Source organism: Ammospiza caudacuta, chromosome 3 (genome assembly GCF_027887145.1).
Source record: "Ammospiza caudacuta isolate bAmmCau1 chromosome 3, bAmmCau1.pri, whole genome shotgun sequence".
NCBI lineage: Eukaryota > Metazoa > Chordata > Aves > Passeriformes > Passerellidae > Ammospiza > Ammospiza caudacuta.
The window spans coordinates 116939832-116955436 of NC_080595.1; the positions used below are offsets into that span (position 1 = coordinate 116939832).

The following is a 15605-nucleotide window of genomic DNA, read 5'->3' on the forward strand; positions in this document are numbered from 1 at the left end:
GGAAACGTTGGGAATTACAGGGAAAAAATCAGGAATTCCGGGGGGAGAAAATGTTAGGAATTCCTGGAGAAAAGGTGTTGGGAAATTAAAGGAAAAAATCAGGAATTCAAGGGGAAAAACCATCAGGAATTCCTGGAGAAAAAATGTCCGGAATTTTGGGAAAAAAATGTTGGGAATTACAGGGAAAAAAAATCAGGACTTCTGGGGGAAAAAAATTCAGGAATTATCCCATCCCCAATCCCATCCCCATCCCCAATCCCATCCCCAATCCCATTCCCATTCCCATTTCCCAATCCCATTCCTGATCATGGTCCAATCCCATTCCTATTCCTATTCCCGTTCCCACTCTATTCCCATTCCCTTCAACACTCCCAATCCCAATCCCATTCCATCCCATTCCCAATCCCAATCCCAATCCCAATCCCAATCCCATTCCCATCCGAATGCCATCCCCATCCCCATTTCCCGATCCCAATTCCCACAATTCCCGCCATGTCCCCACCTGCTGCTGGCTCTGCTCCTCCAGGTTGAGTTTGACCTCAATCCCATCCCCATCCCCATCCCCAATCCCAATCCCAGTCCCAATCCCAATCCCATCCCCAATCCCAATCCCCATCCCAATCCCAATCCCAATCCCAATCCCCATCCCAATCCCAATCCCAATCCCAATCCCAAATTCCCAATTACCAATCCCAATCCCAAACCCATAATCCCAATCCCAATTCCCACATTCCCACCATGTCCCCACCTGCTGCTGTCTCGCCTCCTCCAGGTTGAGTTTGACCCCAATCCCATCACCATCCCCAATCCCAGTCCCAATCCCAATCCCCAATCCCAATCCCCAATCCCAATCCCAATCCCAATCCCAATCCCATCCTCACCCCATTCCCAATCCCAATCCCAATCCCCATTCCCATTCCCATTCCCATTCCCGTTCCCAATCCCCATTCCCATTCCCAATTCCGAATTCCCGCATTCCCGCCATGTCCCCACCTGCTGCTGGCTCTGCTCCTCCAGGTTGAGTTTCACCCCAATCCCATCCCCATCCCATCCCCAATCCCAATCCCCATCCCCAATCCCAATCCCAATCCCCAATCCCAATCCCCATCCCAATCCCAATCCCAATCCCAATCCCAATCCCATCCTCACCCCATTCCCAATCCCAATCCCAATCCCCATCCCAATCCCATTCCCATTCCCGTTCCCATCCCCAATCCCAAATTCCCAATTACCAATCCCCAAATCCCAATCCCCATTCCCAATCCCATCCCAATCCCAAATTCCCAGTCCCAATCCTAATCTCCACGTTCCCACTGTCCATCCCCACCTGCCGCTGGCTCTGCTCTTCCAGGTTGAGTTTCACCCCAATCCCATCCCCATCCCATCCCCAATCCCAATCCCAACTCCAATCCCATTCCCATCCCCAATCCCAATCGCATCCTCACACCATTCCCAGTCTCAATCCCAATCCCAATCCCATTCCCACTCCCATTCCCATTCCCGTTCCCATCCCCAAATCCCCATCCCCATTCCCAATCCCATCCCCATCCCCAAAACCCAAATTCCCAGTCCCGATCCCAATCCCCGCATTCCCGCTGTCCGTCCATCCCCACCTGCTGCTGGCTCTGCTCCTCCAGGTTGAGTTTCACCCCAATCCCAATCCCACTCCCATTCCCAATTACCAATCCCAAATTCCCAATCCCCAAATCCCCAAATCCCAAATCCCAATCCCAAATCCCAAATTCCCAGTGCCGATCCCAATCCCCGCATTCCCGCTGTCCGTCCATCCCCACCTGCTGCTGGCTCTGCTCCTCCAGGTTGAGTTTCACCTCCAGCGACTGCCGCGCCTCCAGGAACGCCTTCCGGTGCTTCCGGTCAGCCATCACGTACGACATGGCGCCCACCGCCACCGCGCACGCGTACAGCGCCACGTTCGACAGCAGCTGTGGGGACGGGAACCACCAAAATTTGGGAATTTGGGATATTTGCGATATTTGGGAATTTGGGGTATTTGGGATGGAACACTGGGATTTGGGAGGAACGGCTTCCGGTGCTTCCGGTCGGCCATCACGTACGACATGGCGCCCACCGCGCACGCGTACAGCGCCACGTTAGACAGCAGCTGTGGGGATGGGAAACACCAAAATCTGGGAATTTGGGATATTTGGGATATTTGGGAATTTGGGGTATTTGGGATGGAACACTGCGATTTGGGAGGAACGGCTTCCAGTGCTTCCGGTCGGCCATCATGTACGACATGGCGTCCACCGCCACCGCGCACGCGTACAGCGCCACGTTAGACAGCAGCTGTGGGGACGGGAACCACCAAAATCTGGGAATTTGGGATATTTGGGATATTTGGGAATTTGGGGTATTTGGGATGGAACACCGGGATTTGGGAGGAACAGCTTCCGGTGTTTCCGGTCGGCCATGACGTACAACATGGTGTCCACCATCATGGCCACCGCGCACGCGTACGGCGCCACGTTGGACAGCAGCTGCGGGGACGGGAACCACCAAAATCTGGGAATTTGGGATATTTGGGAATTTTGGGGAATTTGGGATATTTGGGATGGAACACCGGGGTTTGGGAGGTACCCCTTCCAGTGCTTCTGGTCAGCCATGACACACGACATGGCGCCCATCGTCATGGCCATCATGGCCACCGCGCACGCGTACAGCGCCACGTTGGACAGCAGCTGTGGGGATGGGAACCACCAAAATCTGGGAATTTGGGATATTTGGGATATTTGGGATATTTGGGATATTTAGGATATTTGGGATGGAACACTGGGATTTGGGAGGAACAGCTTCCGGCGCTTCTGGTCGGCCATCACGTACGACATGGCGTCCATCAGCATGGCCGCCGCGCACACGTACAGCGCCACGTTGGACAGCAGCTACGGGGATGGGAACCACCAAAATCTGGGAATTTGGGATTTTTGGGAATTTTTGGGATATTCGACAATTTGGGATCATGGGATATTTGGGAATTTGGGATATTAGGGATATTCGGGAATTTGGGATATTAGGGATATTCGGGATGGAACGGCTGGAATTTGGGATCGTAAAATATTTGGGATGGAACGGCGGGGATTTGGGATCGTAAAATATTTGGGATGCAACAGCGGGGATTTGGGATCGTAAAATATTTGGGATGGAACGGCGGGGATTTGGGATCGTAAAATATTTGGGATGGAACCGCAGGGATTTGGGATCAGGGATAATCAGGAATGAACGGCAGGGATTTGGGATATTTGGGGTGGAACGGCAGGAATTTGGGGTCACAGGATGTTTGGGAAGAAAGAGGAGGAATTTGGGATCACGGGGATGCTCAGGATGAACCAGCGGGAATTTGGGAACGCGGGATCTTTGGGAATTTGGGATCGTGGAATTTGCTACCATGGGGATCTTTGGGGGGAAACGGCAGGAATTTGGGATCGCAGGATATTCGGGATGAAAGGGGGAGAATTTGGGATCATGGGATATTCAGGATGAAAGAGCGGGAATTTGGGATCGTGGAATATTCGGGATGGAACGGCGGGGATTTGGGATCGTGGAGTATTTGGGATGGAATGTAGGGAATTTGGGATCTCAGGTTTAAACAGCGGGAATTTGGGACCAGGGATACTCAGGAATGAACGGCGGGAATTTGGGATATTCGGGATATTTGGGGTGGAACGGCAGGAATTTGGGATCTCGGGATCTTTGGGATGGAATCGAGGGAATTTGGGATCAGGGAATGTTTGGGATGGAACAGCGGGAATTTGGGATCGCGGGATATGCGGGAATTTGGGGCCGTGCGCTGCTCGGGATTGGACGGTGAGAATTTGGGATCACAGAATATTCGGGATGGAAGAGCAGGAATTTGGGGCTGGGGGAGCTTCGAGATGGAGCAGCAGGAATTCGGAATTGTGGAATATTTGGGATGGAGCAGCAGGAATCCGGGATCATGGGAGCTCTGGGATGAAAGGTCTGGCATTTGGGATCCCAGGATTTTTGGGGACAAACAGCAGGAATTTGGGATCACGGGATCTTTCGGGAAAAACGGCGGGAATTTTGGTCAGAGGATCTTTGGGAAGAAACAGTGGGAATTTGGGATCTTTGGGAAGGAAAAGCTGGGAATTTGGAATCATGCGATATTGAGAATGAACGGGGAGAATTTGGGATTACAGGATCTTTGGGAAGAGCCAGCGGGAATTTTGGATCGCGGGTTCTTTGGGATAAAACAGTGGGAATTTGGGACCAGAGAATCTTTGGGAAAAAATGGCGGGAATTTGGGGGCAGGGGATCTTTGGGAAGAAAGAGCGGGAAATTGGAATTGTGGGATATTTAGAATGAAAGAGCAGGAATTTTGGATCACGGGACCATTGGGATGAAAGAGCTGGCATTTGGGATCACAGGATCTTTGGGATAAAACAGCGGGAATTTGGGGTCAGAGGATCTTTGGGAAGAAAGAGCGGGAATTTGGAATTGTGGGAGATTCCGCATGGCAGACCTGACATTTGGGATCACAGGATCTTTGGGAAGAGCCAGGGGGAATTTGGGATCGCGGGATCTTTGGGATAAAACAGTGGGAATTTGGGATCAGAGAATCTTTGGGAAAAAATGGCGGGAATTTGGGGTCAGGGGATTTTTGGGAAGAAAGAGCGGGAATTTGGGATCATGGGATCATTGGGATAAAAGAGCTGGCACTTGGGATCAGGGGATCATTGGGATAAAACAGTGGGAATTTGGGGTCACAGGATCTTTGGGATAAAACAGCGGGAATTTGGGATCAGAGGATCTTTGGGAAGAAAGAGCGGGAATTTGGAATTGTGGGAGATTCAGCATGGCAGACCTGACATTAGGGATCACAGGATCTTTGGGAACAAACAGTGGGAATTTGGGATCGCAGGATCTTTGGGAAGAGCCAGCGGGAATTTGGGATCGCGGGATCTTTGGGATAAAACAGTGGGAATTTGGGATCGCGGGATCTTTGGGAAAAAATGGCGGGAATTCGGGGTCAGGGGATCTTTGGGAAGAAAGAGCAGGAATTTGGGATCATGGGATCATTGGGATAAAAGAGCTGGCACTTGGGATCACAGGATCTTTGGGATAAAACAGCGGGAATTTGGGATCAGAGGATCTTTGGGATAAAACAGCGGGAATTTGGGATCACAGGATCTTTGGGAAGAAAGAGCGGGAATTTGGAATTGTGGGAGATTCAGCATGGCAGACCTGACATTAGGGATCACAGGATCTTTGGGAACAAACAGCGGGAATTTGGGATCGCAGGATCTTTGGGATAAAACAGCAGGAATTTGGGATCAGAGGATCTTTGGGAAGAAAGAGCGGGAATTTGGAATTGTGGGAGATTCCGCATGGCAGACCTGACATTTGGGATCACAGGATTTTTGGGGACCAACGGCCGGAATTTGGGATCAGAGAATCTTCGGGGAAGAAAGACTGGGAATTTGGGATCATGGGATCTTTGGGTGGAAATAACAGGAATTTGGGATCACGGGATCTTTGGGTGGAAATAACAGGAATTTGGAATCACAGGATCTTTGGGAAAATATGGCGGGAATTTGGGGTCAGAGGATCAGAGAGAGCGGGAATTTGGGATCTCGGGATTTTTGGGAAGAAAGAGCAGGAATTTGGAACTGTGGAATATTTGGAATGAATGAGCAGGAATTTGGGATCACGGGATATTTGGGATAAAACAGTGGGAATTTGGGATCAAAGGATCTTTGGGAAAAAACAGCGGGAATTTGGGGTCAGAGGATCTTTGGGAAGAAAGAGCGGGAATTTGGAATTGTGGGAGATTCAGCATGGCAGACCTGACATTTGGGATCACAGGATCTTTGGGAACAAACAGTGGGAATTTGGGATCGCAGGATCTTTGGGAAGAGCCAGCGGGAATTTGGGATCACGGGATCTTTGGGATAAAACAGTGGGAATTTGGGATCAAAGGATCATTGGGAAAAAATGGCGGGAATTTAGGGTCAGGGGATCTTTGGGATGAAAGAGCGGGAATTTGGGATCATGGGATCATTGGGATAAAGAGCTGGCACTTGGGATCACAGGATCTTTGGTATAAAACAGCGGGAATTTGGGATCACAGGATTTTTGGTAACAAATGGCGGGAATTTGGGGTCAGAGGATCTTTGGGAAGAAAGAGCGGGAATTTGGAATTGTGGGATATTTAGAATTAAAGACCTGACATTTGGGATCACAGGATTTTTGGGAACAAACAGTGGGAATTTGGGATCACAGGATCTTTGGGAAGAGCCAGCGGGAATTTGGGATCGCGGGATCTTTGGGATAAAACAGTGGGAATTTGGGACCAGAGAATCTTTGGGAAAAAATGGCGGGAATTTGGGGTCAGGGGATCTTTGGGAAGAAAGAGCGGGAATTTGGAATTGTGGGATATTTAGAATGAAAGAGCAGGAATTTTGGATCACGGGACCATTGGGATGAAAGAGCTGGCATTTGGGATCACAGGATCTTTGGGATAAAACAGCAGGAATTTGGGGTCAGAGGATCTTTGGGAAGAAAGAGCGGGAATTTGGAATTGTGGGAGATTCAGCATGGCAGACCTGACATTTGGGATCACAGGATCTTTGGGAAGAGCCAGCGGGAATTTGGGATCGCGGGATCTTTGGGATAAAACAGTGGGAATTTGGGATCAGAGAATCTTTGGGAAAAAATGGCGGGAATTTGGGGTCAGGGGATTTTTGGGAAGAAAGAGCGGGAATTTGGGATCATGGGATCATTGGGATAAAAGAGCTGGCACTTGGGATCAGGGGATCATTGGGATAAAACAGTGGGAATTTGGGATCAGAGGATCTTTGGGAAGAAAGAGCGGGAATTTGGAATTGTGGGAGATTCAGCATGGCAGACCTGACATTAGGGATCACAGGATCTTTGGGAACAAACAGTGGGAATTTGGGATCGCAGGATCTTTGGGAAGAGCCAGCGGGAATTTGGGATCGCGGGATCTTTGGGATAAAACAGTGGGAATTTGGGATCGCGGGATCTTTGGGAAAAAATGGCGGGAATTCGGGGTCAGGGGATCTTTGGGAAAAAATGGCGGGAATTTGGGGTCAGGGGATCTTTGGGAAAAAACGGCGGGAATTCGGGGTCAGAGGATCTTTGGGAAGAAAGAGCGGGAATTTGGAATTGTGGGATATTTAGAATTAAAGACCTGACATTTGGGATCACAGGATTTTTGGGAACCAACGGCCGGAATTTGGGATCAGAGGATCTTCGGGGAAGAAAGACTGGGAATTTGGGATCATGGGATCTTTGGGTGGAAATAACAGGAATTTGGGATCACAGGATCTTTGGGAAAAAAGTGGAAGTTTGGGGTCAGAGGATCAGAGAGAGCGGGAATTTGGGATCTCGGGATTTTTGGGAGGAAAGAGCAGGAATTTGGAACTGTGGAATATTTGGAATGAAAGAGCAGGAATTTGGGATCACGGGATCTTTGGGATAAAAGAGCTGGCATTTGGGATCACAAGATTTTTGGGAACAAACAGCAGGAATTTGGGATCACAGAATCTTTGAGAAAAAAGCCTGGGAATTTGGGATCGCAGGATCTTTGCGAAAAACCATTGGGAATTCCTGGCCGGAGGATGAAGGAGTGGGAATTTGGGATCAGGGGGTTTTTGGGATGCAGTGGCAGGAATTTGGGATCAAAGGATATTCAGGAGGGAAGAGGAGGAATTTGGGATCACAGCACATTCGGGAATTTGTTACCATCAGATCTTTAGGAAGAAAAAGTGGGAATTTGGGATCGTGGGACCTTCAGGATGAAAAAGCAGGAATTTGGGATCGCGGGATATTTGGGAGAAAAGAGCTGGCATTTGGGATCACGGGATTTTTGGGAACAAACAGCAGGAATTTGGGATCGCGGGATCTTTGGAATAACCAGCAGGAATTTGGGATCACGGAATCTTTGGGAAGAAAGGCTGGGAACTTGGGATCATGAGATCTCCAGGATGAACAAGGAGGAACTCCGGGCTGAGCAGATCCAGCCTGGCCCCAATCTCTGTTCCCACCCTGAATAAAAACCTCAAATCCCATTTTGGGGTAAAACCTAGGGAATTTGGGGGCAAAAGCAGCTCCGGGAGCATCCCGGGGGATTCCCAGGGTTCGAAATCCCGGAGATGTTTTGGAAAAAGGCGGCAGCCGGGCCAGGATCCCAAGGGATCCGGGGGCTCCCGGGGGAAGGCAGCGGCTCCGGGCGGATCACGTGGAGCCGTTCCCTGGGAATTGCAGCCCCGGGAGAGAGAAAGTTCCGGAAAAACACGGCCGGGCTCCGAATCCGCATTCCCGGGAACGGCCAGAAATCCGGGAGAGGTTCTGGTGTGTCCCACAGGGAATGTCCAGGGCAGGGGGTGGATCCCTGGTGATCCCATGGGATTGGTCCTGACCCCCACAGGATTGATCCAGGTCCATGGGATGGATCCCATCTTTGGGTTGAGTCCTGACCCCATGGATTGGATCCTGATCCCACAGGATTGATCCCGATCCATGGGATGGATCCTATCTTTGGGTTGGGTCCTGATCCCACAGGATTGATCCTGATCCATGAGATGGATCCTATCTTTGGATTGGGTCCTGCCCCCATAGATTGGATCTGGACCCCATGGATCAGATCCTGACCCCATGGATTGGGTCCTGTGGATTGGATCCTGACCCCATGGATTGGGTCCTGACCCCATGGATTGGATCCTGACCCCATGGATTGGATCCTGATCCCACAGGATTGATCCCGATCCATGAGATGGATCCTATCTTTGGGTTGGGTCCTGCCCCCATAGATTGGATCTGGACCCCACGGATCGGGTCCTGACCCCATGGATTGGATCCCGATCCCATGGATTGGGTCCTGATCCCATGGATTGGATCCTGATCCCAAGGATTGGATCCTGACCACATGGATTGGATCCTGACCCCATGGATTGGATCCTGATCCCAAGGATTGGATCCTGACCCCATGGATCAGATCCTGACCCCCTGGATCAGATCCTGACCCCATGGATTTGGTCCTGACCCCATGGATCGGATCCTGACCCCATGGATTTGGTCCTGACCACATGGATTGGATCCTGACCCCATGGATCAGATCCTGATCCCAAGGATTGGATCCTGACCCCATGGATCAGATCCTGACCCCCTGGATCAGATCCTGACCCCCTGGATCGGGTCCTGACCCCATGGATCGGATCCTGACCACATGGATTGGATCCTGACCCCATGGATCAGTTCCTGATCCCAAGGATTGGATCCTGACCCCCTGGATCAGATCCTGACCCCCTGGATCGGGTCCTGACCCCATGGATTGGGTCCTGTGGATTGGATCCTGATCCCATGGATTGGGTCCTGATCCCACAGGATAGATCCTGATCCATGAGATGGATCCCATCTTTGGGTTGGGTCCTGACCCCATGGATTGGGTCCTGACCCCATGGATCGGATCCTGACCCCATGGATTGGATCCCAATCCCATGGATTGGATCCTGACTCCCTGGATCTGGTCCTGACCCCCTGGATCGGGTCCTGATCCCATGGATTCGGTCCTGACCCCACGGATTGGATCCTGACCCCATGGATTGGATCCTGATCCCATGGATTGGATCCTGATCCCATGGATTGGATCCGGATCCTGTGGATTGGGTCCTGACCCCATGGATTGGGTCCTGATCCCACAGGATAGATCCTGATCCCATGGATTGGGTCCTGACCCCATGGATCTGGTCCTGACCCCATGGATTGGATCCTTATCCCATGGATTGGGTCCTGATCCCAAGGATAGATCCTGATCCATGAGATGGATCCCATCTTTGGGTTGGGTCCTGTCCCCATGGATTGGATCCTGATCCCATGGATTGGGTCCTGATCCCAAGGATCAAATTCTGACCCCATTGGTTGGATCCTGACCCCATGGATCGGGTCCTGTTCCCATGGATTGGGTCCTGTCCCTATGGATCGGGTCCTGACCCCATGGATTGGATCCTGATCCCAAGGATTGGATCCTGATCCCACAGGATTGATCCAGGCCCATGGGATGGATCCCATCCTAGGGTTGGATCCTGACCCCATGGATTGGACCCATTCCCATGGATTGGATCCTGACCCCATGGGTTGGGTCCTGATCCCATTGGTTGGATCCTGACCCCATGGATCGGGTCCTGTTCCCATGGATTGGGTCCTGATCCCAAGGATCAAATTCTTCCCCATGGATTGGGTCCTGTTCCCATGGATTGGGTCCTGATCCCCTGGATTGGATCCTGATCCCACAGGATTGATCCAGGTCCATGGGATGGATCCCATCCTTGGGTTGGATCCTCATCCCATGGATTGGGTCCTGTCCCCATGGATTGGAATCCTGATAATCTAGGGAATTCTGAAAATCCCGGGAATCCTCTCACCCATCCCACTCCAGCTGCCCTTCCGTGAGTCTCATCCCAAAAAAAATCTCTCCCGATGTGTCCCGCGATCCAAAACACTTCCCAGATCCCAAATTTTGTGAGAAAACCTCTGGTCCCAAATCCCGAACTCTGCAGGAAAAACTACAGCACGGAGACAGTCCCAAACGCCAAATTCTGTGGGAAAAGCTACGATCCCAAATCCCAAAATTCTGTAGGAAAAAATCTCCGATCCCAGATCCCAAATCCTGCGGGAAAAGCTCCGATCCCAAATCCAAATTCTGTGGGAAAATCTCAGCTCCCAGGTCCCAAACCTCGCAGGAAAAGCTCCAACATGGAGGAAATCCTGGATCCCAAATCCCAAATCCTGCAGGAAAAGCTCCGATCCTGAATCCCGAATATTCTGCGGGAAAAGGTCTGATCCCAAACCCCAAATTCTGCTGGAAAAACTCCAGCACAGAGACAATCTCAAATCCCAAATTCTGCGGGGCTATATCCTCTTCCAAATCCCAAATTTTGCGGGAATATATCCTATTCCAAATCCCAAATTTTGCGGGAATATATCCTATTCCAAATCCCAAATCCTGCGGGAAAAGCTCCAATCCCAGATCCCAAGGTCTGGGGGAAAATCGTCAATCCTTGATCCCAAATCCTGCCGGGGAAAGCTCCAGCAAAGAGGAAATCCCAGATCCCAAATTCTGGGGGGAAAAACTGATCCCAAATCCCAGATTCTGCGGGAAAATCTCAGATCCCTGATCCCAAATCCTGTGGGAAAACCTCCAATCCCAAATCCCAAATCCTGCAGGAAAAGCTCCGAACCTGAATCCCGAATATTCTGTGGGAAAAGTTCTGATCCCAAATCCCAAATTCCGTGGGAAACTCTTCAATCCCAGATCCCAAATCCTGTGGGAAAATCTCCAATCCCAAATCCCAAAATTCTGTAGGAAAAAATCTCCGATCCCAGATCCCAAATCCTGCGGGAAAATCTGCGGGAAAATCTGCGATCCTGAATCCCGAATATTCTGTGGGAAAAGTTCTGATCCAGATCCCAAATCCCGTGGGAAACTCTTCAATCCCAGATCCCAAATCCTGCAGGAAAACCTCCAATCCCAAATCCCAAAATTCTGTAGGAAAAAATCTCCGATCCCTGATCCCAAATCCTGTGGGAAAATCTCCGATCCCAAATCCCAAAATTCTGTAGGAAAAAAACTCCGATCCCAGATCCCAAATCCTGCGGGAAAAGCTCCGATCCCAAATCCAAATTCTGTGGGAAAATCTCAGCTCCCAGGTCCCAAACCTCGCAGGAAAAGCTCCAACATGGAGGAAATCCTGGATCCCAAATCCCAAATCCTGCAGGAAAAGCTCCGATCCCGAATCCCGAATATTCTGCGGGAAAAGGTCTGATCCCAAACCCCAAATTCTGCTGGAAAAACTCCAGCACAGAGACAATCTCAAATCCCAAATTCTGCGGGGCTATATCCTCTTCCAAATCCCAAATTTTGCGGGAATATATCCTATTCCAAATCCCAAATTTTGCGGGAATATATCCTATTCCAAATCCCAAATCCTGCGGGAAAAGCTCCAATCCCAGATCCCAAGGTCTGGGGGAAAATCGTCAATCCTTGATCCCAAATCCTGCCGGGGAAAACTCCAGCAAAGAGGAAATCCCAGATCCCAAATTCTGGGGGGAAAAACTGATCCCAAATCCCAGATTCTGCGGGAAAATCTCAGATCCCTGATCCCAAATCCTGTGGGAAAACCTCCAATCCCAAATCCCAAATCCTGCAGGAAAAGCTCCGAACCTGAATCCCGAATATTCTGTGGGAAAAGTTCTGATCCCAAATCCCAAATTCCGTGGGAAACTCTTCAATCCCAGATCCCAAATCCTGTGGGAAAATCTCCAATCCCAAATCCCAAAATTCTGTAGGAAAAAATCTCCGATCCCAGATCCCAAATCCTGCGGGAAAATCTGCGGGAAAATCTGCGATCCTGAATCCCGAATATTCTGTGGGAAAAGTTCTGATCCAGATCCCAAATCCCGTGGGAAACTCTTCAATCCCAGATCCCAAATCCTGCAGGAAAACCTCCAATCCCAAATCCCAAAATTCTGTAGGAAAAAATCTCCGATCCCTGATCCCAAATCCTGTGGGAAAATCTCCGATCCCAAATCCCAAAATTCTGTAGGAAAAAAACTCCGATCCCAGATCCCAAATCCTGCGGGAAAAGCTCCGATCCCAAATCCAAATTCTGTGGGAAAATCTCAGCTCCCAGGTCCCAAACCTCGCAGGAAAAGCTCCAACATGGAGGAAATCCTGGATCCCAAATCCCAAATCCTGCAGGAAAAGCTCCGATCCTGAATCCCGAATATTCTGCGGCAAAAGGTCTGATCCCAAACCCCAAATTCTGCTGGAAAAACTCCAGCACAGAGACAATCTCAAATCCCAAATTCTGCGGGGCTATATCCTCTTCCAAATCCCAAATTTTGCGGGAATATATCCTATTCCAAATCCCAAATTTTGCGGGAATATATCCTATTCCAAATCCCAAATCCTGCGGGAAAAGCTCCAATCCCAGATCCCAAGGTCTGGGGGAAAATCGTCAATCCTTGATCCCAAATCCTGCCGGGGAAAGCTCCAGCAAAGAGGAAATCCCAGATCCCAAATTCTGGGGGGAAAAACTGATCCCAAATCCCAGATTCTGCGGGAAAATCTCAGATCCCTGATCCCAAATCCTGTGGGAAAACCTCCAATCCCAAATCCCAAATCCTGCAGGAAAAGCTCCGAACCTGAATCCCGAATATTCTGTGGGAAAAGTTCTGATCCCAAATCCCAAATTCCGTGGGAAACTCTTCAATCCCAGATCCCAAATCCTGTGGGAAAATCTCCAATCCCAAATCCCAAAATTCTGTAGGAAAAAATCTCCGATCCCAGATCCCAAATCCTGCGGGAAAATCTGCGGGAAAATCTGCGATCCTGAATCCCGAATATTCTGTGGGAAAAGTTCTGATCCAGATCCCAAATCCCGTGGGAAACTCTTCAATCCCAGATCCCAAATCCTGCAGGAAAACCTCCAATCCCAAATCCCAAAATTCTGTAGGAAAAAATCTCCGATCCCTGATCCCAAATCCTGTGGGAAAATCTCCGATCCCAAATCCCAAAATTCTGTAGGAAAAAAACTCCGATCCCAGATCCCAAATCCTGCGGGAAAAGCTCCGATCCCAAATCCAAATTCTGTGGGAAAATCTCAGCTCCCAGGTCCCAAACCTCGCAGGAAAAGCTCCAACATGGAGGAAATCCTGGATCCCAAATCCCAAATCCTGCAGGAAAAGCTCCGATCCTGAATCCCGAATATTCTGCGGCAAAAGGTCTGATCCCAAATCCTAAATTCTGCTGGAAAAACTCCAGCACAGAGACAATCTCAAATCCCAAATTCTGCGGGGCTATATCCTCTTCCAAATCCCAAATTTTGCGGGAATATATCCTATTCCAAATCCCAAATTTTGCGGGAATATATCCTATTCCAAATCCCAAATCCTGCGGGAAAAGCTCCAATCCCAGATCCCAAGGTCTGGGGGAAAATCGTCAATCCTTGATCCCAAATCCTGCCGGGGAAAGCTCCAGCAAAGAGGAAATCCCAGATCCCAAATTCTGGGGGGAAAAACTGATCCCAAATCCCAGATTCTGCGGGAAAATCTCAGATCCCTGATCCCAAATCCTGTGGGAAAACCTCCAATCCCAAATCCCAAATGCCGCAGGAAAAGGACCGATCTTGAATCCCAAATATTCTGTGGGAAAAGTTCTGATCCGGATCCCAAATCCTGTGGGAAAAGCTCCAATCCCAGATTCCAAATTTCCGCTGGAAAAACTCCGGCGTGGAGGAGATCTCGAATCCCAAACCCTGTGGGCAAAGCTCCAACCCCAGACCCCAAATCCTGCGGGGAAAATCCCCCAGCATGGAATAGATCCCAAGCCCCCAAAATTCTGCAGGGAAAACTCGAGCATGGAGGAGATCCCCCCAAACCCTGCGGGAAAACGCTCCAATCCCAAATCCCAAATCCTGCAGGAAAAGCTCCAACACCGAGGAGATCTCGGTTCCCAGATCCTGCAGGAAAATCTCTGATCCCAAACCCCAAATCCTGGAAAAACTCCAATCCCATTCCCACCGCGCTCCCGCACCCGCCAGGCCGGTTCCCCTCAATCCATGGAATTCCCATCCCATTTCCTCCCCATTCCCATCCCTTTTCCAGCATTCCCAGCCCCATTCCCGCTCCACTCCTGCACCTGCCTGGCCAGAAGCCCTCGATCCATGGAATTCCCACCCCATTCCCACCTTTCCCAGTTCGTTCCCACCCCTTTTCCACGATTCTCCGCCCCATTCCCACCCCATTCCCGCCCCATTCCCGCTCCATCCTTTTCACCATTCCTGCCCCATTCTCTGTCCCCATTCCCGCACCCGCCCGTGGATGGCCACCTCCCCTCCATCCATGGAATTCCCGCCCCATTCCCGGCCCCGTTCCCGGCCCCATTTCTGGGCCGTTCCCGCGCCTTTCCCACAATTCCCCATTCCTGCTCCGTTTCTGCGCCTGCCTGGCTGGAGCCGCGCAATCCAAGGAATTCCCACCTCATTCCCAGCTCAAGCCCATCGCATTCCTATCCCATTCCCAGCCCCCATTCCTGTCCCATTCCCAGCCCATTCCCATCCCGTTCTCTCTCCATTCCCACCATTCCCAGCCCATTCCCATCCCCATTCCCGTTCCATTCCCAGTCCAGTCCCATCCCGTTCTCTCTCCATTCCCACCATTCCCTGTCCCCATTCCCGCACCCGCCCATGGATGGACACCTCCCCTCCATCCATGGAATTCCCGCCCCGTTCCCGGCCCCATTTCTGGGCCGTTCCCGCGCCTTTCCCACAATTCCCCATTCCTGCTCCGTTTCTGCGCCTGCCTGGCTGGAGCCGCGCAATCCAAGGAATTCCCAAGTCATTCCCAGCTCAAGCCCATCACATTCCTATCCCATTCCCGCCGTCCCTATTATTCCCAGTCCAGTCCCAGTCCATTCCCATCCCGTTCTCTCTCCATTCCTGTCCCATTCCCAGCCCATTCCCATCCCCATTCCCGTTCCATTCCCAGTCCAGTCCCATCCCGTTCTCTCTCCATTCCCACCATTCCCTGTCCCCATTCCCGCACCC

General features: G+C 50.7%; 1 protein-coding gene across 1 annotated transcript in view; it reads right to left on the reverse strand.

The window, feature by feature from the left end:
- ADCY3 (adenylate cyclase 3) overlaps nt 1–15605 on the reverse strand; it is a 52581-nt gene that overhangs the window by 34120 nt on the left and 2856 nt on the right. The window contains exon 2 of the mRNA XM_058801527.1: nt 1794–1943. Within this exon, the coding sequence (XP_058657510.1) occupies nt 1794–1943 (150 nt within the window). The remainder of the gene's footprint in view (nt 1–1793; nt 1944–15605) is intronic.